The 25091-nt window shown below is 37.1% G+C and overlaps 1 protein-coding gene across 10 annotated transcripts in view; it reads right to left on the bottom strand.

Annotated features, from left to right (window-relative positions):
* LOC136829452 (serine-rich adhesin for platelets-like) overlaps nucleotides 1–24507 on the bottom strand; it is a 39604-nt gene extending 15097 nt beyond the window's left edge. For 2 of the 10 annotated variants that reach the window (XM_067088109.1, XM_067088114.1), the window contains exons 1-4: nucleotides 14428–14626; nucleotides 10132–10227; nucleotides 9664–9874; nucleotides 5317–5481 (exon numbers count right to left, since the gene is read on the bottom strand). In XM_067088109.1, the coding sequence (XP_066944210.1) occupies nucleotides 5317–5481; nucleotides 9664–9771 (273 nt within the window). In that variant the 5' untranslated portion in view covers nucleotides 9772–9874; nucleotides 10132–10227; nucleotides 14428–14626. Of the gene's footprint in view, nucleotides 1–5316; nucleotides 5482–9663; nucleotides 9875–10131; nucleotides 10228–14427; nucleotides 14663–24185 lie in introns of those variants that run through there. The other 8 variants (XM_067088113.1, XM_067088108.1, XM_067088115.1 and 5 more) reach the window with 8 other exon arrangements.
* Between the last annotated feature and the right edge of the window lie 584 nt (nucleotides 24508–25091).

Below are 25091 nucleotides of genomic sequence, written 5' to 3'. Positions count from 1 at the left end.
ACATTTGGCGTGGCGATTGAAATCTTTCAGGAAAGATACCGGACTCCGCCACAGAGTTAATTTAAATCTTTCAGGAAAGATACCCGGACTGTGGGGGTTAACGGAAGAATGAGACGCATCTACCGAGACAGGTAGAAAGCCCAAAAATCATTTGCTCTGAGACTACTAGGGCTCTCCTAGAGTCGTTAAGCAATTCTTGAACTTAAAATTTGCTCAATACTTCCTTAAGAGTAGTTAGAGGGGGAGAAAGGTCTATGAGTCTGAATCAGGCCAAACTTAAAAGCACAACATCCACTGCTCAAGGCTGAGGGCCCTCAATAGAGTACTAATTAACTGATCGTTCCTGTTCATCTGCATGCTAAGTCCACATTTGAACACTCCTCTACTCCCACAGCAACTGCCAAACTTGCAGATGTAATGGCCACTCTGTAAGTAGTTTTGTTCTCCCTGAATCCTCAACCGCAAAAAACATTGTCCTTCCGCAGAATGAACTATCAGACCAATATCGTTGTTCATTTTACTTAAAGAAGCAATCCTTCCACTATGACTTAGTTTCTGACCAGGGATAAACCTAGCAGGCATCTTCGATGGTCTTTCCACCACCCTGACGTCTTGTCAGCTTTACCAGGTGTAGTGCTGACCATTCTATGGTGTATGGAAGTGTAATGACACTTGTCAAAATTCTTTGTTTCGTGTCACATGAAAGAGGGGAAAAAACAAAAGCTGGATGTAGGCTTAGGAATAAAATAGTCGACTCTTAGTTTCAGCATCCCTCCTACACAGAAACTTGAGACAATGATGGTTCTGGATTACTTACAAGTTTAATGAACATTAGCTGTAAGTTGTAATCTCTTATGCTGAGACCATGTTTTGTAATTGAGCCTGATTACTCTAACAGATTCTCCAGTGAGGCCATGTTTCCTAACAAAGAAAGCCCTTACCGCATGGGAAGCTGCCTTAAAGGCTAAAATTCTTCAAGAAGCAAGTACCTATTTGTCTTTGGCAGACAAGCTTGCAAGTTGCAAGTATCATCTCCACATCACCAGATAAGAATGAGGAGTTAGGGAAGTCAACTGAAAATCAATAATGCAAAGAGACTGAGCCAAGTGAAACAATAGATCCTTGGCCTTTGGAATACTGTTGGCAGAGTTGGCCAACTTGATCCAGTTGACTCAGTAGAGAAGAATTCTTGCTCCTAAATTCAACATCATCTGCCTATAGATAAAACATTCCCTGTGAATACTTATAAAGGTGCTGTACAGTATATGAGCCAAAACAAAGAGCCTTGAACAGCAGTATCTTCTCTGTAAATACATCTTGAAGGAACTGTGTGACTGAGGATGTAATGGTAGGAGACAAATGTCTCCTGAACATTCACAAAAACATCTGATCCTTCTTTTGGAAAGTCACTAAAACCACGCTGGAAAACCCAAAAAACATGTCGACAGACATGTAAAGTTATTCAGTCCCAATGCATCCAACACTGGGCACCAATCTCTGGTTACTTAAACAGCTAGGAAAAAGTCAGAGGTAAAATCCTGTGAATTACCGCCTGTTCCATTTCATTCTCTTTAATTTACAACATCCTACTAAAGAATTAGAAACTTCTGCTGAAAAGGACAAAGGAACAGTTATAGGAGACTAAACCAATGGAGGGTAACCTAAAAGGAATCAAAACTCTCCTTCAGTGCCTCCATCACTTAACCCCTTACCAGACTAACCCAAGATATCTTGTGATCAGTGTTCTAAAAATTTTGAACTTACCACAAGATATCTCGTAAAAATGTTAAATGCTAATATAGGACTAATACGAGATGTCTCGTGATCCACAAGGTTGTTTTAAGGCTTCTTCAAGATATCTCGTGCTATATCATATGTTTGGCAGTGGTACTTGCTGCTGGAAGTCATGAGTTATCGAGAATGACTTTTTGTTTTTTTTTGCACTGACTACACATCATTGGTAGCACTTCAGTGGCCATCCTGGTCGTTTGTTTGTTTGTTTTTTGCTTCTTTTCGCCTGTTTTTAGGTAAGTTTGGTTGTTTTATTTGACATCTTAGACTCTTTATATGTTATATTATTGATTTACTACGCTGACGTCGTGTCCTTTGTTAGTCGCGACCATTTTGTGATACGTCAAGGGCAATTTTTTTTTCTTTTACGATGACGACGCACTATTACTAGCTCTCCAGTGATGACTTTGAGAATCTGTTTTGTTTCTTCTTTTTGACTGTTTTTAGGCAAGTTTGGTTGTTTTATTTGTCATTTTACACTGTTTATATGATATATTATTGATTTATTACATTGATGTCGTGTAATTTGTTAGTCTCTTGACTTTATTTATTTATTATTTTAGCCAAGTTATGGCAAGTTACCATGAAGACAGTGATATTGAAGAATACTGATCTTGAAACTGAAGAATACTGATCTTGAAACGCCTACTTTCAAAATTACTAAAACTAAGCATACGAGATATCTCGTGATAGACCAAAATAAGTATAATTTGTACGAGATAACTCATTGATGACCATAAAAAGGTCTCAAATTGAGTTTCTAAAAATCACTATTTTACATAAAATAATCATAATTTTATGCTGAAGTTACGAAGCATAGTGTCTAAACAATTTATATTTTCAATTAATTAAATAAAAATTGGAATCTTTTTTGACAAATTATGTTAAAAAATAGGTCCTTTAAGGGGTTAATGTTCTGCTCCTAAGTCTCTCCAAGCATGCCAGGGGGCCTGCAATTGGCAATCTACCAGAACCTGAGGGCTGAACTGATCCCCAAAAGGTACAAAATAAGACTTGTAACAATATATCCTCCCTTATCACCTAAAGCTCTGCAGCATAAGCCTTTACTACAGATAGGAGCATAAGCGTTCTCACTTCTTCCAAACTGAGTCAGCATAATCATGAGAATATTAGCCTGTATCATCAGAAATGGGTTTGACTGTGCAAGTTAAAAACTAATCTCTCTTCCTCACTAACTCCCACTGGCACCAAAAACACTTAAAGCTGGCTTCCCAAACTCCCTAAGCTGGAATCTCAAACTCTCTAAGCTGACACAGAGAAGAGCAATTATACAGTACTGAACGAAAGTTTAATAAAAGACAAACTTCAACAATCTAAACTAAGACTCTGTTTCAGCATGCCCACAGCACTTGTCTGTCTCGAGTTTGTCTCTTCAAAGGAAAGAGATACAGAAAACTGAATCTTCGACCGAAGATGGTTCAAGTTGCCAATTAAGCACCTGTATCACAATACGTGGTGCTCCGCGACTTCATAAAAAACCAGAAGACAAGTCCCTGCAGACTTAAAGGTACCTTTGTGCACCAGAGTATGAGAAAACTCACAAAACAAGCTCCAACTGAAGGAAAAAGCTTGGATTCTCTTTCTCCAAACACTTTAAGGGCGGCGAAATACTTGAAGACAATCGAGACTTATTCTTTACATGGTCTCTTTCCTCAACTAAATGAGGATACAACGAAGCACAACGCTCCAGCAAACGCCGATCACATGGAAAGAGATCCACCAATTCAAACCCTTCTTCCGCCAGAGGCCGACAGCGGGAGAAAGGAGGCGACATAAGGAAACAGCAGCAGAGTACCTGCATTGCATCCAAGACTCGATGAAAGGGAGACGGAAACACAGTCCGAAGCGACTCAGCTGAGTCCACACTAGTCAACTGAGCGAAAGAAAACAAGGCACCAAAGAAAATGGGAAATGTTGGGGGGGGGGGACAGGAGAGGGGATACAATGATTCTCCCACCTCGTCCGAAAGTGAGTCAACAAATTTGAGAGCATTCTCATATGACACATCCTTAGAAAGCTGAGTAGCTGGAATAATATCTAGCTTGGCAACAACAGTAGATACTGTAACCATAGTAAGTTTGGAAAGAGAAACATTAATCGAGATTCGCCGATAGCCAAAGAAAAAGCATGTAAAGAATGAACTAGTGCATTCCAATGGAGAAAGAGGAATAGGCTAGCAGACAAGGATTTAGAATGAGCAAAAGATGAAGAGATTGGTTAAACAATTGACTTGGTTGACATAACATCAGAATAAGTACAACTTACTATTTTAATAATAAAACTGTCTACTGTATACCTATAGAAATTAGTCCTATCGATGCTAACAACCTCATACCATGTGCCAATGACAGTAAAAGTCGCACACGTAGCAAAAATTAACGTTTCCCAAAACGATCTTTCTGCTAATGCAATACTGTATACGAGACTCAGAACGTGAAAAACGGAGAGGTAGGTGACAGAGGGCACAGAACCACATTGCCCCAAGAACCAACCGGTTCCCTGGCAGCAGACTCTTCCAACTGTCGCAGGGCAGTCCTAGGCTCAAGCTACAGAAAAGTGAGGGCACAAACACCTTACCTCATAAGGAACGCGAAATGATCGCACACTTGGTGGGGGACCTGCACTGGTTCCCTAGCCAATTCAGGCAAACCTTGTACTAACCAACACAAGGTTTACGTCCAGTTCTAAATTCTAAATAAGCTTTCCCTGAACCGAAAGGGGAGCAGAAGGTGGAGCTAAGATTAAGTCTCGGTACTAACTAAAGCATTAGCAAAGGGAAAGCCTGGACTCAGTATGGATAACTACAAACAAAGGACCTGGAGAGGGGGGAGAACTGACGGGTTGATAACCTGACCTAACTTACTGCTTTTGCTTCTCCAGAAGAAATGACAGGTTGATAACCTGATCTAACTAACTGCTTTTGCAATCTATCTGCTTCTCTTCTCTTCCTATACTAATGAACTTAAGCAGAAAGTCCTTCAAAAATCCCTACTTCCTCACATCTATTCTCAAGATTACACTTTATAACATTGCAGCCAGAGTAGCAATGTGTATCTCCTAAAAACTCAACATCCTGCTAACACAGTAATCATTCCTACAGAACCTGATGTTCTTAGCCATGATTCCAGTGAAGGCATCCTAAGAAAAATAAATGCACAGTACCTAATACCAGCAACCAGCCATGAAACACCAACGAGCGCCTATACACACTGGCGGCAAGGAGAATTCTGTCAAGAGCTAAAACATTCAAAACACACCTGGTGGAGAACTGATGTGCCAGACAGTCATCCCGACAGCCATTCAATCTTTTGTTTGAATGCGGACTTGCCTATCGGAGCAGTGACATAAGCTATTTTTAATAGTAGGTAAGATTCATCCCAAATAAAATGATTTTGTTGCAAATTGTATTTGGTTTCAAAATAAAAATTCCTAAAAGTTTATTTCCTTGATATAAAAGTAATTTCACGAAAAATCCTTTACGAGGACAAAAAAATCAGTACCTACATCACAAATCACTGCAGTGTCATCATCATCATCCCCTGTGAGATCAACTGTGATGCGTGTGGCAGACTTCAGCACTTTCACGACTTCAATGTCAGGTGAAGACGACCTAGACGCAAACCTTTCATCTTCAATTATGATATCAGAACCTGATTCCCCTTCATCCTCCTGATGGGAAAAGGAATGAGAATAATACAGTACCAAAGCGTAAGCACAGCTCATAATTTCTAGGACATAACCATCTGCATGAATTACTGTATGTAGATATACAAAAACATGAATAAATGATAAACTAAATTACCTTTCTTTTTTTCAATAGCTTCACAAAAAAGATATTCTTTTCTAATATCTGAAGTTTTTCTATCAACAGAGTAAAAGTTTGGTATTCAAAAAATTCTCCCTAAACATGTTTCATTCAGGTCAGCAGTCATAAAAAGCCTGAAGAAGTGTATATGTATGTAGTAACTTATAAAATATAACCCACTTAATACCTTCCAGTATGTTTACTATGAGAAAACATAATGATACAGAATATTCATACTGTACATCAGGGTATTACTTGGGTACATCTTGACTAAAATGATGTTACTTGTAGTCTCAATTTATCAACCTTGATCATTTTTATCTGACACGATAAATAACTACACTTTACTAAAAAATAACCCTGCCCTTACTTCAACCTTTAACACTCATCATTTATGTCATACTGCAGCTTCACACACTTTTTCTTGCATTACATATCGCCATAAATAGTCTACATCATCAGGAGTCTCCTTCCATTTCTGATGTCAGACTTTTAATGTTAAAAAGCCTGGTTGCAATAGCTGATGATTCCCTTCTATAGTACATGATTCTTTTAATTTTGTGCAAGTCATTTGACTCATGTTCACACATTCTTCCTTTTGCAATTCCTTCTCTTCCTCCATTAATCAAGGTAAGATTCCTTAGCTGCCCATCTTGTAAGCAACATGATTTTCATTAATACCTAACAGTTGACCCCCCCTATTTGCGGGGGTTAGGGACCACAACCACCTGCAATAAGCTGAAATCCGCAATAAGTTGGAACCCCCCCCTCCAAAAATGCTTATAACTGCCTATTTTCATAGTTCAAACACCAAATATACCTTTAACTATCATTCTAAACCAAATATATCTTAAACTACCATCCTAAAACACTTACATTTCAGTCATCTTACAACATTACCCTTAAAAATATATGGCTTACAGCTACCTGTGAAAACTACTCAAGTTCCCCCTATATTCAGGCACAGTCATTTTCTCTCATACCGTATTCAAGCCATCCTGTTTTCTTTTTACAACGCATAGGGTAAACACTGGGAATTCACAAGTAGAGATATGTAATGTACCTAAACATTTAAATATGCATTGAAAAAAATATTAGAAATGCAATCAACAGTGATAAAATATTCTCTTGTGTACTTACTGTGTTAATCATACTTATAAAAACAGTACAGTAAATCAAGAAAGGCAAAAAAAAAAAAAAAAAAAAAAATTGTAACATGTAAATTACATATGTATGAACACACTCATTCCACGGAGTTGTGAACTTCTTGAGTTTTAATTTTGTATTTTAATGTTCATGATAAAGTAATTCATATTTCATTAAAGGACATGTATATTGAGAGAGAGAGAGAGAGAGAGAGAGAGAGAGAGAGAGAGAGAGAGAGAGAGAGAGAGAGAGAGAGAGAGAGAGAGAGAGAGAGAACTGAGGTATATTTACATCAGTAAGACAAATCAGGAAACAGCTGTTCTGTGAATTTGAGGGATTTTGCTTTAAAAAAAAATGTTAGTTTACCTCTGTATACCCATTTTAGTTTTGTGTACAAAATTAAAAATAATTCCATTAATTTATTTATTTCTTTAAGCAACTAAAAATTTATTTTCCTAATTCTTTCAGTAGTAGGCTCAATCAGCTGATTCGGAGAACGTAAACATTACAAATGGCTGGACGATCGTTTTTTTTTTGTAATTATGATGATGATAATAGATCAATATAATTATACAGTATAAATGTATTCTATAAGTGAAATAACATTTTATTGATATTTTACTGTGTTTACATTAATATTAATATTTGAAAATTAGTAAATCATTGTAACGTACATATGTATGCACACACTCATTCCATGCCAACATGAACTTCTTGGAGTTTTAGTTTCGTATTTTTATGTTTATGATACAGTAATTCACATTCATTAAAGGATATACTGTAAAAACAGTATTGATGAGAGAGAGAGAGAGAGAGAGAGAGAGAGAGAGAGAGAGAGAGAGAGAGAGTGTACAGTATTCAAGCCATCCCCATTTTCTTTTTACAGTACACAAGAGAAACACTGAGAATTCACAAGTACGAGTTAAGCACTGTACCTAAATATTTAAATACGCAAAATATTTAAATATGCATTGAAAATACATTTTATTGATATTTTGCAACACCCCTGGTATTCATGGGGGATAGGGACCTCTAAAAACATAACTGATTATTTTAATAGTTCAAACACCAAATATATACCTTAAACTATCATTCTACACAGAAAATCTTAAACTATTATCTAAAACACTTTAATATTTCAAGGTCATATTACAACATTACTCTTTTAAAATATACTGTATAGCTTACACTTAAATGTGAAAACTATTCAAGTTACCCCTATTTTCATGTACATCCATTTTCTCTCATACTTTATACTATCATCCTATACAGAATATACCTTAAACTATTATCTAAAACACTTTAATATTATTTTAAGGTCATCTTAAAACATTACCCTTAAAACTATATGGCTTACAGCTAAGTGTGAAAACTATTCAAGTTTGACCCCTATTTTCAAGTACATCTATTTTCTCTCATACAGTACTGAAGCAGTCCAATTTTCTTTATACAAAGGCAAACACTGGGAAGTTAATTACTGTACTGTATACAGTGCCTTAATATTTAATATGCATTGAAAAAAAGAATGCATTTTATTGATAATTTGCTGTTTAAATTAATATTAATGTTTGAAAATTAGTATTTCATTTTTTATCATAAAAATGTTAGTCACAAAAATAACCTGAAAATACAGCAACTGGCAAATATTTCTCAACAAAAAAATCCGTGAATTACCAAATTTTTTGCGAACAATTCAGTAATAAGTTCGACAGAAAAATCCACGAATAGGTGAAGCTGCGAATCCTGAACCGGAAATAGGCAGGGATCGACTGTATTTAGACATGAAAATAACATGAAAATACAGTAATTAGTTAGTATTGCTATACAAAAAAAATCCACGAATTAGTGAATTTTCCACAATATTTTTGAAGATATACGTTTCACAGAAAAATCCGCAACTAACTGAAGCCACAAATGCTGAGCCGCAATATAGCTGGGGTCCACTAATGCTTCAATAACGGCAATTAACTAAATACAGGTATACAGATATTATAAATGTTAATGAAAGATACAGAACTCCAACAGTATATTAATATTTAAAATAACTACAGTGGAACCTGTACCCACGAGTGTATGGGGCCACAAGTAACTGGAGGGCTGAGCACTTTTATTTCATAAAATGTCGTCCCTACAAGCAATGATTGGGGCCATGAGCAGAACCACAAGTTGAATCGTCAGTCTGGTATCACAAACTTACAAAAAATTGCTTATGGCACATTGGCAGTTAATGGCTTGTTTTCAGTATTTTGCCAATAATAAAATATATATTGAAAACAAGCCGAATTATCAGTCTGTTATCACAAACTTACAAAAAAATTGCTTACGATACATTGACAGTCAGCCTGTCAGCTGATTACAATGAGTGGATGTAAACAAAATCATAGCACCGTCCTGGTGGCCTGTCGCAGTAACACATAAATGTTGTTTAATTACGGTAAATTTCATTTAGTTTCCTTTAAAGGGGAGTGTAAATTTACATATGATTTCATACTCTATTCCATTAACACAATTTACTGAAATAATTAGGTTTGTTTTTCAATGTTTTATTATTAGCCACAATTTTTGTGCCTACAAAGTATGCTCGCCCTAGCCTACGGCCCTTAGCCTAACATCTGTAATATAGCCACATTGGACGCTCGGCAGTTTTTTGATACAGTACATTTTAAAAATGGAAAAGTGCATTTAATACACTAGCAAATATGGTATTGCTCAATCAATACTACTTATATTGTTTTTTGTGGGGGTATTTTGGGGCCAGAAAATCAATTAATCCCTTTCCCATTACAGCACTCCTTATGGGATAAAGCATTTGTACCCACGAGCTCTTCCCTCCAACCAATCATGCTTGTGGGTACAAGTATCACTGTACTGTACATAAGATGCTAGTATGCAGAACTTACCACCTTAATACCACTGTTCTCTTCAGGACCTGGAGAAGGAGAATCTTTCCCAACATCCATTTCTTCATCAAGATGTGGGAGGTTTACAGTGAAAAATGCTTCAGCCATTGTCGCAGGAGTTAAGAGGAGGGCGTAAATTTCAAAGATCCTACCCTCAGGATATGGAAGAGCAATACATTGCACATACAAGTTTCTTCTGCATACACATACACTGCCAAAAAGATGGGAATTACTACTACAATTCAAAGATCTCTGATGTTCGAACATTCACCCTTAAGGAATCGGTGACAATGGTTCAGTGTAATCTGGAGTTATTAACATCTTAATGAAATACTAGATTAATTAGGGAAAATACAGGAGCATAAAATTATTGAACTAAGCCTCATACAAATTTATCTTTACACACTCACAATGAACTAAATACAAAACCACAGAATACTGAGTTAATAGTTTCATCACTGCTCTTACCAGTTCAACTGTAGTTCCACTGCATATCAGCCTCTGCTACTCTCCTACCAGTCTGCATGCTGGCATACTTTCATTTATAAATATTTGTACAGGAAACTGTAGGAAAAAATTCTGGAATGATTCACTTTCTCCAAAGAGGGATGGCTAAAAAAAAAAACCACACACAACACTAGACCCAATCTCCATTAATCATCGACAGAATTCTTGCATTATATTCTACATACAAAACAAAACAAAACCTTGCCCAGCTTGATACCCACTAAAGGGCACCGGCTGGGGAGAGGGGGTGTAAGTACAGCGCAAAGATCAAAATTTACATACTGTATCTGGTTTTTAAAATAAATACAGTAAACCCCCCGTACTCGCGGGGGATGCGTACCGCAACCCCTCGCGAATAGCTAAAATCCACAAATAATTAAAACCCCTCTAAAAACACTTAGAACTGCCTATTTTGATAGTTTACACGAAAAAAAATCTAAAAATGCTTATACAGTATATATCTGAGTATTTTAATAGTTTTATCACAAAAAGCGCATTTAGTCATGAAAATTATATGAAAATATAGTAATTAGTGAATATTTCTCAGTGAAAAATACTGCGAATGGGCGAATTTTCTGCAAATCGGAAGATACGTTCCACAGGGAAATCCGCGAATATGTGAGACCGCGAATACGGGGGGTTTACTGTATGCCAATTTTTTACTGTCCCAAGAAAATATTTGTTTCTTCTACTTTTTTGTTGTTTATGTATCTATTCGTTTATTTCTCAACTAATTTCAAAAATTAAAAGCCACCAAAGGACCATTCTAAGAAAAAAATCTAACACAGCATTTCGAATATACTCTACGTACACAATACTTACTCAAATATGTACTGTATAAACAATTTCTTGGTAAAATAACAGGTTTCTATACAGTACCATAAAACTAAACTTTGCTTCAAGTAGTATTCCGAGTCATGGAATTCAATGACCATAGGCTAGATTTGCATCAAATCTCATCTTTAACTAAAAAATCTGGATTACCTTCATAACTAAAACAAGGTACGGTATGGTTAATTAACATACCCCATGTTAAACATTAAGTACTAAATTTACAAGAAATAATACCTTACATTGAAGGAACAGGTTATCACTGTGGTGCCACCAACATGGAAAAAAAAAAGGGGGGGGTTGGAAATTTCAAACCCTGTTATATAGCTGACTATGTACATTTCCCATGAGACAGACAAAACCATAATGAATTCTAAACATAAATTGAAGCAAAACAAAAAGAGTAATCAATGACTTAGCCTATGTAAACAAAAACCATGCATAAGATCCTCCTTTATTCACAATTAGTTTTAAAATACTGTATACTGTACATTCCTCTGCCCAGACATTCCTGCAAAATGTCATTATCTTCTGAATACTTGGAGACCTCTTTAACAGCAAACAGTCAAAGATAATAAGTAGTGCAGGCACATACAATTCAGTTTTCTGCAGTTCACTTGGAGACCTCTTTAACAGCAAACAGTCAAAGATAATAAGTAGTGCAGGCACATACAATTCAGTTTTCTGCAGTTCTACTTTCATGTAAAATGAATAAATTATCAACTCATATTCTCATGATAAACACAATTACACAGTACTGTACAATGAATCAAGCAATGCAATGAATATTTATGCACTTACAGTATTTGTACACTGTACAGCCTAATGCCTCATAAAATCGATGCTGACCATCCAGGAACACCACATTTAGCCATTGATACAATGTACGCTAACTACTTGACTATATCTGTGAGAACGTTTTCTAGGTTCCACCTGGGGACTGTAAAGTTTTACTTAAATGGTATGGGGATGCCTCAATGGCCTACAGGACTATCAATAATTAAGGCCTATCTGGTAGGAGATGGGCCATTACACTATTGCACCATTTTCTCAAAATTCCTACAATTCACATTAATCTGTACCGTGATCAAGTTTGGTTTTAATTTTCTTAGGGTAATTTATTCTTCATTTTTTCATACAAAGCTCATCACATAGAGTGATGGGTGTTTTTCTTTCCCCACTCCCGAGTACATGATCATGCGGGATGAAAGAACCTATTGATTTCGATACCCACCCATTTTCACAATACGTAATATTAATACAATCCATTCTATATCTAGCACCTTTCCATTTCTTGGAATTATGAGAATTTGAAGGCCCAGGCAAAGTGGTAATATTTGAGAAAATTCCAAAAATAAGTTACACAGTACAGCTTTATGTCAGCCCCATTACATGGCCATCAGGAATGCATCTCCCACCAGCTTGGATAACAATTTGCTCATTATTGACATTGAAAATGTTTAAATCTGGTATATTTTCCTTCCCATTCTCTATCTCTGTGTTCTTTGCAAAAAACTTCACTGTTCAGGGAACCACAGGCTCTTGGTGAAGAATATATGGTTGTTAGCTTCAGATTTTTCATAAAACTGTGAAAATGCAAAATTTCTGTACAACTTAATTCATTCCTGTATACCTCTCCTTTCCTTCTCACGCCTCCCTTACAAGGGGGGATGCATAAAAAATGCATTTTATTGGCATGAAATCTACTATTGTTTATTTGTTTTTAGTTTTCTGTAAAAGAAAACTATTGAGATGGCTTAGCCTGTCTTAAAAACTACTGAGGCTAGAGGGCTGCAAATGTGCTATGTTGATCATCCACCCTCCAATCATCAATCATACCAAACTGAGGCCCTCTAGCCTCAGTAGTTTTCATTTTGTTTAAGGTTAAAGTTACCCATGATCACGCATCTGGCAATGCTGCAATGCTATAGACAGGCCATCACCAAGCTGTGGCTGAAAATTTCAAGGGCCGAAGCTCATACAGCATTATATACTGGACAGAAAACTAGATTGTGCCTTCTTCAGCACATTTTTAACTTGTTTCTGTTATGAACAGTTTGTCATATAAACCTCTATCTTCACACCAGTTTGCTAAATTCATGTCAGCTCATAAAATCTATGAATAATCTTTTGACTATTTAAAACCAAATTTCTTCAGCAGTTTCTTGGTGGAAAGGGAGACACAAATTTCTATGCCAGTCCAGTTCAGGGGAACTGTCCTTGCCTCAGCACCACCTAAGCTCCTTCCTTTCACATATATATACTGTACTTTTTCCCTTATCCTCCATCCTTTTCCAAATGCATGTTTGTGTTTTGTTTGTCAGCACAAAAAACATGTACAGCAGGCCTACTGGTCATTCAGTATTTGGGTAATTCTAAGGAAGAGCTCCACACACAGCTATCATTTATGAATGAAAATTTTTTACTGAATTATATATAAAAATGGTGTATATAATGCAGTAAGGGCGAGATAATTTGAGAAATCCACTAAAATAATGTGGGATATTTACCATCCATTAATTATGTACCAGCCCTTTGGGGGTGAATGTAAAGACATCAACAATGACGGAGATGATCTCACATTATTTCAGTGAACTTCTCAAATTATCTCACTTCCGGTGCAATATACACACCATTTTCTATATAGTTCAGGGCAAAAATTTTATCAATAAACAATATCCCCAAGCAGAGATCTTCCTGAGAATTACTAATTGCTTTAGGACAGTACAAAGTATTATACGTAAACGACATGTTTATAAATCTATGAGTATAGTATTAGAGTATTAGCCCAATAGGCCTAATTTTTGCAGGATGTTCCAGATAGTATTTGGATAATTTGGCTCATCATTCTGCAGGGCAATTATGGGGTTCCTGCTACTCTGAAATGACAGGTACCACTGCCCCTCGATTAGGTTAGGTTAGGATTTATACCATTTTTAGCAGACATTAAGAGAGAGGATCCATGGTTTACTAGTTATGGTTAAGGATGCATTGTTTTTCTACTAAACTTTGAAAAAATTCCACCAGCTGGGCTATCCAACCAGAACAAAAAAAAATTTACCCCATGACCTAACAAAGGCCCATGATGAATTTCAATCACGAAATGAGCCTGCCCTATCCTCCAGGTACCCAAAATAAGGTCCTCCCTAGGTTGAATGTACCCTAGATTAACAGATAATCATTTATAATCATTTGCCCTAAGGCAATACGTTACCCTATTTCCGGTTCAAGAACAATGACTGTTTCCACCGTTACCAAATACAGCCTAATCATTCATACCAGCCTGATAAGGGGTATACTTTGATATTTATTGTATTAATGAACAACAATGCCTAAATACAATAGCTATTTATCTAGTATCAAAGTTTGGGTCAGGACTACCATGAAAAATTGTGACTCACTGATACAGAACGGCCATAAATTCACCTGCCAAGAGCCTGGTAAAAAAAAATTAAAGCTTAATTTACAAAACACCAACAGTAACTTTGTGTCACGAAGGAGGTCCTATTGCAGCCTCACATCTGCAATTTATCACGAAACAAAAGGAGCAGCCTTGAAAGCGATCGAGGTTCGGGACACGATCGGAAGACGTACACCCTTCTTACCCGTTCACAAGGTAAACACTGTCGGATCCGCAGACTGATCCGGGCACCCTTCTTCCTGAATAAGCATTGAGCTACATGTATGGGTGGATTTCCCTGCAACCGACGTCCGTGTACGTTCTGCACTCCGCCATCTTCAGAGGAAGGCCACAGTGCTGTCAAAATTTTATTTTAAATGGCAAGTCAATAAGACGCCGTCATTCATTTTATGAGTCATGACATACTGAAAAGAATTTCATGTAACTTTAAGAGGGCACTGCGTCTACAAAAACCTTTACCGTATTCATCACTGTTTTGCATATAATCATTATTAATTTTCCAGACTCATTTTTACTGTTTAAATTTGAGGCAGGTCACATCCAAAAGTTAAATGTGCCACTCTCTCCCTAAGGGCATGGGCGAGGGTGCCGTGATAGTAAAACACCCATGACCCCGTTAACAGCTACTGATCATGGCGAGAAATGACCGTAGACAGTAAGAATTTAGAAAGCAAAGTGCATAATATAATCACATTACTATGCCCAGAGATACTTTGAATGTCTCCGTACGAGTGTACATGACCCAGGAATTTGTCTTGGATAACTTAAGACCAGATTTAACGCCCCAACCCGTAACTGTGAATCACCAACGGCCCAACCCTCCCCTCCCTTAAAATGGTGAAATGGGCCACATTTAAGACAAGAAGAGTAAACACTCTTAAGAAGAAAATGTTGGTTTGATGAGTTCACAATAATAAGGCAATGTTAATGTCGTTAATTTAAAAATAACACAAGTGTGTGGTAGAATCACAAGACTGCCATCACTCAAAACAAAATATTATTATTATTATTATTATTATTATTATTATTATTATTATTAGTTTGGACATACTGCATCGTCCTCCTTCCTTCAGTATTAGAAAAATGTATTCAATATATCACTCCTGTTCGTAATTAACAAACGTGGTACTCAAATTAAGCTTGTACTTGTAATCACATGTACTAGAAGTGTATACAATTATTTTTTTTTCTTGAACGCATAATAACCAGTATGAGATCAGAGTTACTGAAATGCATTCATTATTGCATACAGCATGCCTATGTTATTAAGTAATAATTTCTGCACGACCATCATTAAGTATACCTGGAGTTTGGGTGTTCACATTATCACTCTAAATGGAAATAAAACAAAACACTCTGATCAAAAATATACACTTATTATGAATAAAAGACATAACAGGATGGTTGCAATAATAACATTAATATTTTGCGTCTACTTTCTTATTTAACGCATTCATATACTGGCTTTGCCTTGTTCAAGTAAAATTTAAATGTACTGAAGACTGTTAAAAAACGCGTCTGGACATGCTATACCCAAATGACTGATTTCTTGAAATGCTGCATGTCAAATTTCCTGTTAAACTATAAAAAAACTATTTAAAAAACTGGACATTCAAACGTTTACCATGAAATAATTAAAAACACTGCATTACACTGAAATTTATAATATGGTATTCAATAATAAATTAAATCTCAGAACATTTCCACTAAATCCCAAAATAGATACTAATAATTGTATAGGATAAAATATAAACTTTTCAACATCGTGTTAATTAAAATGAAGCACAATATTATAATCACAGTCGTTCAACTTAGGCCTATATGACTGCTGCCCAGTTTTTGCAGTTTGACGACCAGCCCCCATGTGCTTTTATTCGACTATTGAAACCTTCAATAAATCAGTTAGTATGCCACAATAAAAAATACCAACACATTTCAGTGAAGCATTTCGACAGCGAAATCTGCTTGGTCATAATTTTTTAAACGTTACCGACAGTAACAATTGCAACTAAGAGATTGACATTTACTTGTCAACGATTCAGCTATCATAAACGGCAATGGTGTAGACAGCAGTTAACCTTGACATAATCAATATGACGTAAACTTTTCTAACAAGAGACTATCAGCACACAACATCCGGCTAAGAAACGATGAACTTGAACCCTGCTCTCTCTCTCTCTCTCTCTCTCTCTCTCTCTCTCTCTCTCTCTCTCTCTCTCTCTCTCTCTCAAGATTATATGCCCCATGGTTGCAATTAACAATTAGTCGCCGAAGTATCAGGTATAGCTTTCTTTCCCAGCCAAGGAGGGATCCATCACATGACTTAATTAAGTGGCAAACCTGAAAAGGCGTACACACACACACAATATATATATATATATATATATATATATATATATATATATATATATATATATATATATATATATATATATAATAATAGAGAGAGAGAGAGAGAGAGAGAGAGAGAGAGAGAGAGAGAGAGAGAGAGAGAGAGAGAGAGAGAGAGAGAGAGAGAGAAATTTTCAATTGTATTTTCTTATACCTCTACCTTCTCTCATTCATTTTCCCATTTTTCTACGATAACGCTCGGGATTTGTATAACAGATGTGTTTCAATCCTTCAAAATGTCTACATATCACCAACGACAACGTTCATAACACATCACTAACAAGGAAAAATGTGGGGAACTCGAAAGATGATGCATTGCATTCCCAACCGGCAGTTCGTTGCGAAAGTCTGACACGGGAGAGGAAATTCCACTCGTCGAATGTGAACGTTCGTTCATTCCTGCCTGATGGGCATAACTATTATGGGACCCACGGGGCCCTTGGGGTGGGTCCTGGGGCGTGAGTAATGGTTCTCAGTGGGAGTGGTCTCTCTCGACAGAGCGCAGATCGTTTCTGTCTTTCTCAGAGGACAAGTGATCGTTCCTTTCAACGAGCACCTTATCAAGCAACGGAAGGTTGAAAACACCTGGAAATAGTACGTTCGTCTTACTGATACTATGGTTTGCGATTTTTCATTAAACCATATACATAAATAATGAATTTCAACCTTGGTTTCATATTTTTGTTGAAATGCTTGATAACTTAATTATATCATATATGCAAGTAAATGCAAGCTTCAGACAGTAAATAATACATTTGTAACAAAGTTAAGTATATCTTAGTTTAACCAGACCACTGAGCTGATTAACAGCTCTCCTAGGGCTGGCCCGAAGGATTAGACTTATTTTACGTGGCTAAGAACCAACTGGTTACCTAGCAACGGGACCTACAGCTTATTGTGGGATCCGAACCACATTATGACGAGAAATTAATTTCTATCACCAAAAATAAATTCTTCTAATTCTTCATTAGCCGGTAGGAGAGTCGAACGCTGGGCCAACAGTATGCCGGGCGACAGCTCTATCCACCCCTCCAACGAAGAACTCAATAAGTAGTTTTGCCGTTATGGAATGGAATGGAATATAAAACTTATGCCCAAGGACTATGAGGTTGTTCAGCGGTTAAAAGAGATAGAGTAAAAAGGTTTTAAAAGATGTAACAAAAGGAAACCCTCGCGGTTGCACAATGAATTAATTTTAGGAGAGGGTGGAAAGTAAGCTAGAAGAAAGAGAATATGAACGGACGTACAGTAAAAGGAACGAAAGGGGTTGCAGCTAGGGGTAAAAGGGACGCTGCAAAGAACCTTAAGTAATTCCTACACGGTGCAATGACGATTTTGCCCATTATAATGATCATATTTGCCTTGTCAGTTTTCGGTTTAATTCATTTTCATTTTCAATGTTCCCTAGGCTGTTGTAAACCGTCAGGAAAAAGTACACAGATTAGTTTTATTTATTACTGAACAGTTCAAGCCTTTTCGCCATATCACTATGATTTGTCAAATTTTATTTTTTCAACACTGGCAACACTTTATTTCAGAATTACAAAGGCCGAGCCCTTGCAAAGCCTCTCAAGATTAGGCGAATAAGGTTCTGATAAAATAATGGTTGAATAAAGGTAGGTCTGTCTATATATAATACGGTATCTTCGTTCCTTTCACTGGAACGAAGATACCGTATTATATATAGACAGACCTACCTTGTGTTTCTGGTGATAGAAATTCATTTCTCGCTATAATGTGGCTCGGATTCCACAATAAGCTGTAGGTCCCGTTGCTAGGTAACCAACTGGTTCTTAGCCACGTAAAAATAAATCTAATCCTTCGGGCCAGCCCTAGGAGAGCTGTTAATCAGCTCAGTGGTCTGGTTAAACTAAAATATACTTAACGTTCCTTTCACTACCACCCTGTACAGCTTTCCCTCTCACTTTCAGTGTAGTTACAAAACAAGTGGCATTATTAGCATATTGCCACTTGCAATGTTTTTTATTCAGCTTTTTTGGGGAAGGAGGTTCTTTGCAGTGGCGTAGGTGGCATTCCATCAGTGGGGTTGCCTAGGTGGGGCCAAGATTCTTTTGGGGGGGCCAAAGAAAATTACACAAAACTAATGTATCAATTCTGTAATTAGTAAAATATACTATTCTCGAATGTAGGCTATATATCCATGTGAATGAAGGAAAATAATAGTATTAGTAATTCGTAAACCTGTATTTGAAATTATAAAGCTCAATTTTCAATTAATTTTCAACCCTTACTATATGCAAATGTACCAAATACTGTAATGTAAATTTCCTTACAACCTTATATTCAACACTAGCCTAATTTCTATTATTAAATTTTAATTTTCAACTATAGTTTAGCTACAAAGGGATTTTCAACTTGGGGGGCCATTTGGGGGCAAGCATCTGACGCGGGGGCAGGGGGGAACTGGCCCTCCCATAGCGACGCCAATGATTCTTTGTGAGATTGTGCATTCATAGCCGGAAACGCCTCTTCGCTTATGCATTTGCCACTTTTATGCAACAGACCGTCCGCTTGGAAACAAACCAAACCAACTGCACACCACTCGGAGATCAGAAGGTTCTGGGAATTGTGACGTCGTCGAGTTGACATCCTCCTTGCCCAAGCGAGTATTGCAAAAGGAAGAGGACAATTGGGGTTTCCGTGAATTAGCGCTGAAGAAATGACTGAAATTGCACGACACACTCTAATGATTCTTTTGCGGTGAAAGATCGTATGGTTTGACATCACTCGCTTACTACCGTCATAAATGCAATAGTACTAACGTATCTAATCAACAGGATGTCTGCTCTTACATCTGTTATTATCTGAAACAATGAGATAGTTTGTGAAGAAACCATACGCCCACATAGTTTATAAACAAACCATTTGCATATAATAATGAAGACATATGCCCACATTTCTGCTTTGTTTGAAACAATATAATAATGAAAACAAATGCCCACATTTCTGCTTTGTTTGAAACAATGTGAATAAAATGGCGTCAGACCTAAAACTGAGCAACGTTGACTTTCAAAATTAATATAATTCCTTGATTATTTGATGAGTGACAAAATCAAAGTTATTCAAGTCAACTAAATACTTAAGGGAAGTCAAGGAAGAATTTGATTATTGTAAGATACACCATAAAATGATTACGAACTCTTCGAGCTTTTAGCGACCCATTAAATCCTCTACACATTACTGACTTCATAATTGGTCCCAACACATGAAAATCATATATTAGCCTCTTGGGCACAACTGCGGTTCAAAGACCAAGCATTATCCTTTCATAGACGAAACTTGCTATTTAACTTGAGTTTCAAATCACCCTCATTCAAGTAAACCAACAGGATTTTACTTAGCACATGTGAAACAAATATGAAATGCACACTGAATGAGACAGCATTCGCCTAAGTAGCAGGCTAGCCTGGTCTTCCGGTCCTCTCATTGTTTCCCATTATAACACACCTTTTTTTTAGCATGTACCAACAAATGTCTTTACAATGCACTTTGCACGAGGGTATGCGAAGACACTACCTGTCTCAGCTCGCGAAACAGTTCCATGAGAACCATTCCTCTGTCAACCGTTACCAAAGTTCCGTAACATATAACGGACATCATCATCCGAAAAAAAACTGCCGTAATAACTTATGCCGTTCATACACAACCGCAACGATGAGTACCTAGAAGTCAAAGGTCCCGGTTTACGTTCTTATTTCGTATTCCCCAAAACCAAGCGGGACCTCGTTGTGGAAAACAAACGCCGTAGATGTTTTTTTTTAAGTTCTAGTCGGCTCCACAATGCAAGTGACGCCTGACGGGTGGTGTAAAAACAGCGTCATCCACTTCGTTTTCCACAGATACCTTGATTTTCCTGAGTGCTTAATGACATTTCCCAAGACGTTTAAAAGCATGCACTCATTACATTTCGAATTTAACGCCATGTTTGAATGTTTTAATTATCTAGGATAATTATTAACTTGCATTATGTATCCTATTTCCAGTGTTAGCATTTTGTGGCACCATACTTTCCGAATGAAAAAATCTGCGCCTATAATACAGGATATATTACTACGATACTGCCATCATTCATACAAAAGTAACATTGCTCACCTCATTTACACAAGTATTTCTAAAACAATGATCTGATACTGCTGAGCGCTTGACCACGGCCACGGCTGTATTTTTTAATCAAATATGTAACATCCTGATTTCGTAGAATACTTTGCTTATAAATACTGACATCATAAAGCAGCACATATACTTGCAAAATATAAGGTACCAAATTTTGTCCTTTGCGCCATGTTTATATATTGTGATACATCACATCGATATAACCATGTGATGAAGGTTCTCGTGACGTTTCAAAAAAATTGCTAAGAAAGAAAAAATTTGAGACATAAGATTTAATTCATGAGAAAGGGATGAAAGAGTATGAGTGATAATGAAATATATAAAGAGGATTTGGGTGAAGATGCGCTAGGATGGAAGGAACGAGAACTGAAGGTGTAGGCTACACGAGGAAAACTTGAAGAATGTGGTCAGAGACAAGCAGGAAGTGCTTGCTGATGTAAGAGGGTAGAGTAATGGCATAGGGGCTAAGGGCAGGGATGATATTTGAGAGGTAATGAAGAAAAAAAAAAAATTCCCTGAATGATCACGCAGTACTACAAAGCGGGTAAACAAGGTAAAAAGGATAAAGCAAATAAAAAGGTGGGGTATAGTGACAGTTTAGGAGTCAATGTATGTATATATTTATCCGAAAATGGATTGGGCAATTCTGAAAAGAAGTGAATTTGCGTGGCGATGAACTGAACACACTGAAGGTATGCTGATTACCGATTGTGGAGGGCCGTAACCGTTGAGAGGCAGAGGCGAGGAACAACAAGATTGTTAGCTCGTTCAAGGTTGAAACTGCAAAGGTAACAGGAGTTAGTTTGATTACAAGCAAGGTGATATAGGTTGGTTAGTCAAGTGTGATTAGTCTTTGACCAGGGTGCGTAAAATAATTACGTTAGGGTTAAGGAAACCCTTTTAAGGACTAGGCTTAAGGGAAACAACTGTTCGATTGTTAGGGTAAAGGCGATTGTATTCTGTACAAGGGTATAACATTACTTATTATGCTGGGGAAGGTGTATGGTATAATTTTGATCATGAAAGAAAGAAGGAGAGAGAAGAATTAGCTATCAAAATGAATTGCATGAAAAATATACGTCGGGAGACGAACTGAAAGAAGAATAAATGTCAGAAAAGACGGAGAGTTATTCTGCAGTGTTGGAAGTAAGCGGAGCAAACCCCTGCATTTGACTCTTCCGTGTAAGTATATGGGGCGCATAATGTGAAAGTTTGTGTGTACTGGGAGACTAAACCTGTATGTATGTATGTATGTACTGGCCCTTGGCTATGCAATACAACTGACTCATGCATGCGAGGTGCCACATGTACCCTACTCACTTGTTTACTTTAAGGTATCCACAAAAGTCACTTGATTTGTACATGCCCATCTAGATATCCAGCCTCGGATAACATAGGAGGAAAAATAGCACAGAAAAGGATCCAGTGTACACCGACTACTGAACACACTGAAAGCTGGTACTACGAAACTCTGGTGCAACTGATTAAACCATCACAGCACTGAGTTCTTATCAGATGGATAAACCACTGGGACCTTGTTTACGGACACCTAGCAGAGGGAGAGAGTGAGGGTGGGGGAGGAGTTACCAGCTTTCATAATACAGGAGGGAGAGTCACAGACGTTTCCGTTTTGTATTCTTTAACGCAAGCTTATGTGAAAACAATTTTTCATACTCAACTGTGGTTTTACAAGGTAGCCATTGAACCTCCATTTGGAATTTACAAGTAGTTTAGCTGCTTTACTGCCTTATTTGGCAAACCATTACAAATTAAGGTAACTGCCCTCGTTTATTCTTCTGAATGCATACAGTAGTTAGATACGAACGATTTCATCTAATAATTTTCTTTCACTAGGCCACTTCTGTACTAAAAATATTTTCAGTGCTTTGTCAAATAGCATTTCAGTTATCCTTTTTACCCTTAATAATCTGTTGTTTCATATCATTGATTAGTTAAGTCACCTCCAGTTAATCCATACTCTGTAAACCTTACATTACGTTGTACAGTATTGCCTAGGCCTACAACCTCTTAAATTTTTATACCACCCGCAATAATTTAGGGTACTTAACGGTTATGGAAATGAAATTGGAACATTAAATTTAGGCCAAATGACAGGCGCTGGGACCTGTGAGGTCATTCAGCGCTGAAAACAATGTTGAAACAATTGTTAGAAGAGGATGGAAAGTAAGAAGGAAGAAAGAGAATATGAATGGAGGTATAGTAAAAGGAATGAAAGGGACTGCGGCTAGGGGCCGAAGAGACGCTGCGAAGAACCTGAAGTGATGCCTACAGTGTACAACGTGAGGTACATTGACGGCCTACCCCTACGGGCCTTAATGTTCTTGCTATGATAAATGGTGGTTGGATAGTGTATATACTAAACGTAGGACCCAAACACGATCTTGTTGTCTGGATGCTATGAGTGTGGATTTGACAATTATACGCCGTTTAACTCTCGGAATGTCTGTACACTAGTTTATGGGACAAATGAATTTGCAGTTTTCACGGAGCGCCTTCGGTGGAGTGGGACCGAAAACAAAAGGAGGCCAACTATAACTGTACTTTCGCCAAAGGTTTGGATGCACTACTACTTGGCTAAGGTTCAGTTGTATTAGCCTACTCTTACAAATGGGCTAATTGCGTATTTCACGGCCTGTTTAATCACTAAAGCACAATACCTATATAAATTTTTCCCCAAAATCTGACTGAATTCAGGGCAAGATCTTGCACTTTCTTAATAAATCGGTATATTATATCCTATGAGTATTTATTGTTTTATTATAAAGTTGGATTTACAAATTGTTTGTGTATAATATTTTTTTCTAAATATAACAGCCACACGGTTTCAACGTCTTTCCAATGAGATGGGTCAACATTGCATTTTCTGGAGGGGAGGGGGGATTTGTCTTTAACCTACTAACTTGCTTTACTCATATAACTCGTGAACAGACAAAGCTCCTATGCCTTTGCCTGTTTATGGAAGGAGGGGCTGCCATTATTTTCCTACTCAAATTTTTTAACAGGATCATTCTTGGCTCTGTATCAGTAACTACATTGCAACCTGGCATGCAACTATAAACTCTGGTCTTAATTTATGTGAATTATCAGTAACTAAAGTACACTAATTAGGCTAAATCGCAATCTAGTCATCAAGGGCCATTCCTAAAAAACTGAACAGTCTTCGTGTGAATATACTGAATCTATTCAAGCTAAAACAACAACATGCCACCAATCTTACCTTTTATCTCAACATTTCCGTACGTTCGACAGCTGGGCTACTGACTTCAACAGAAGGCTAATAAGTATCTATCAGTTGGTACCCTGAAGTATTATAACGCTGTTTTTTGGGCAAAATTGCTCTCGTTGCTTTTGTATAGAAACAATCAAATTATAATCGGATCGGTTATTAGCTTTCCCCTGTAAAAGTAAGAGAAAGAAGGCGTCCACGTCCAAGTAGCACTGCTACACACTATGTAATACTTTACAACCAGAGATGGTCGTGGCCCATTAACTACTGACCATGCGCACTGTCTCGGTCAGTCTCGATGCAACCCTCGTTCTATTAAAAAAAAAAAGTATAGAAAACGAGAGATAATTTTAACAGTAACTCAAGTTGACTTCCATTTTCTATAAGCAATAGAATTTTCCGGTTGGTTTTCTCTTCCTTTCAAAAATTTATTGTGATACAGTCAAAGTAACCCGAATTTTGGTAAATGTAAAGGAGACGGTCACTCGTATATATCGTAATGTTTCGGCTATACAATGTAGAAAATTGTGTATATAATTGCAATAAAGGCGAGATGAATTGAGAAATTTACCAAGACAATGAAAAATTCACTGTCTTTTGGCTATATTTTTACTTTAATCACTGAGGGGCTGGTACTAAACTGTCTGCGAAGCACAAAGTCCCGCGGAGCGCCCGTCATGTTTAGTAGTATTACATAAGCCACTCGAGGGTTAAAGTGAAAACAGCAAAAGACGGCAAATTTCTCGTTATTTCGGTAATTTTCTCTGGTTATCTCACCTGTGTTGCATTATATACACCATCTTCTATATCGTTTAGCCAAAAACTTAAATCAATAAAGGATATCTTCGTGCGGTCTTTACATTTAACCGTATTTTGAATTCAAAACTCATATATAAT

Source organism: Macrobrachium rosenbergii, chromosome 44 (genome assembly GCF_040412425.1).
Source record: "Macrobrachium rosenbergii isolate ZJJX-2024 chromosome 44, ASM4041242v1, whole genome shotgun sequence".
NCBI lineage: Eukaryota > Metazoa > Arthropoda > Malacostraca > Decapoda > Palaemonidae > Macrobrachium > Macrobrachium rosenbergii.
The sequence above is the reverse complement of the archived record's forward strand: the minus strand, read 5'-3'. Positions and strand labels throughout refer to the sequence as shown.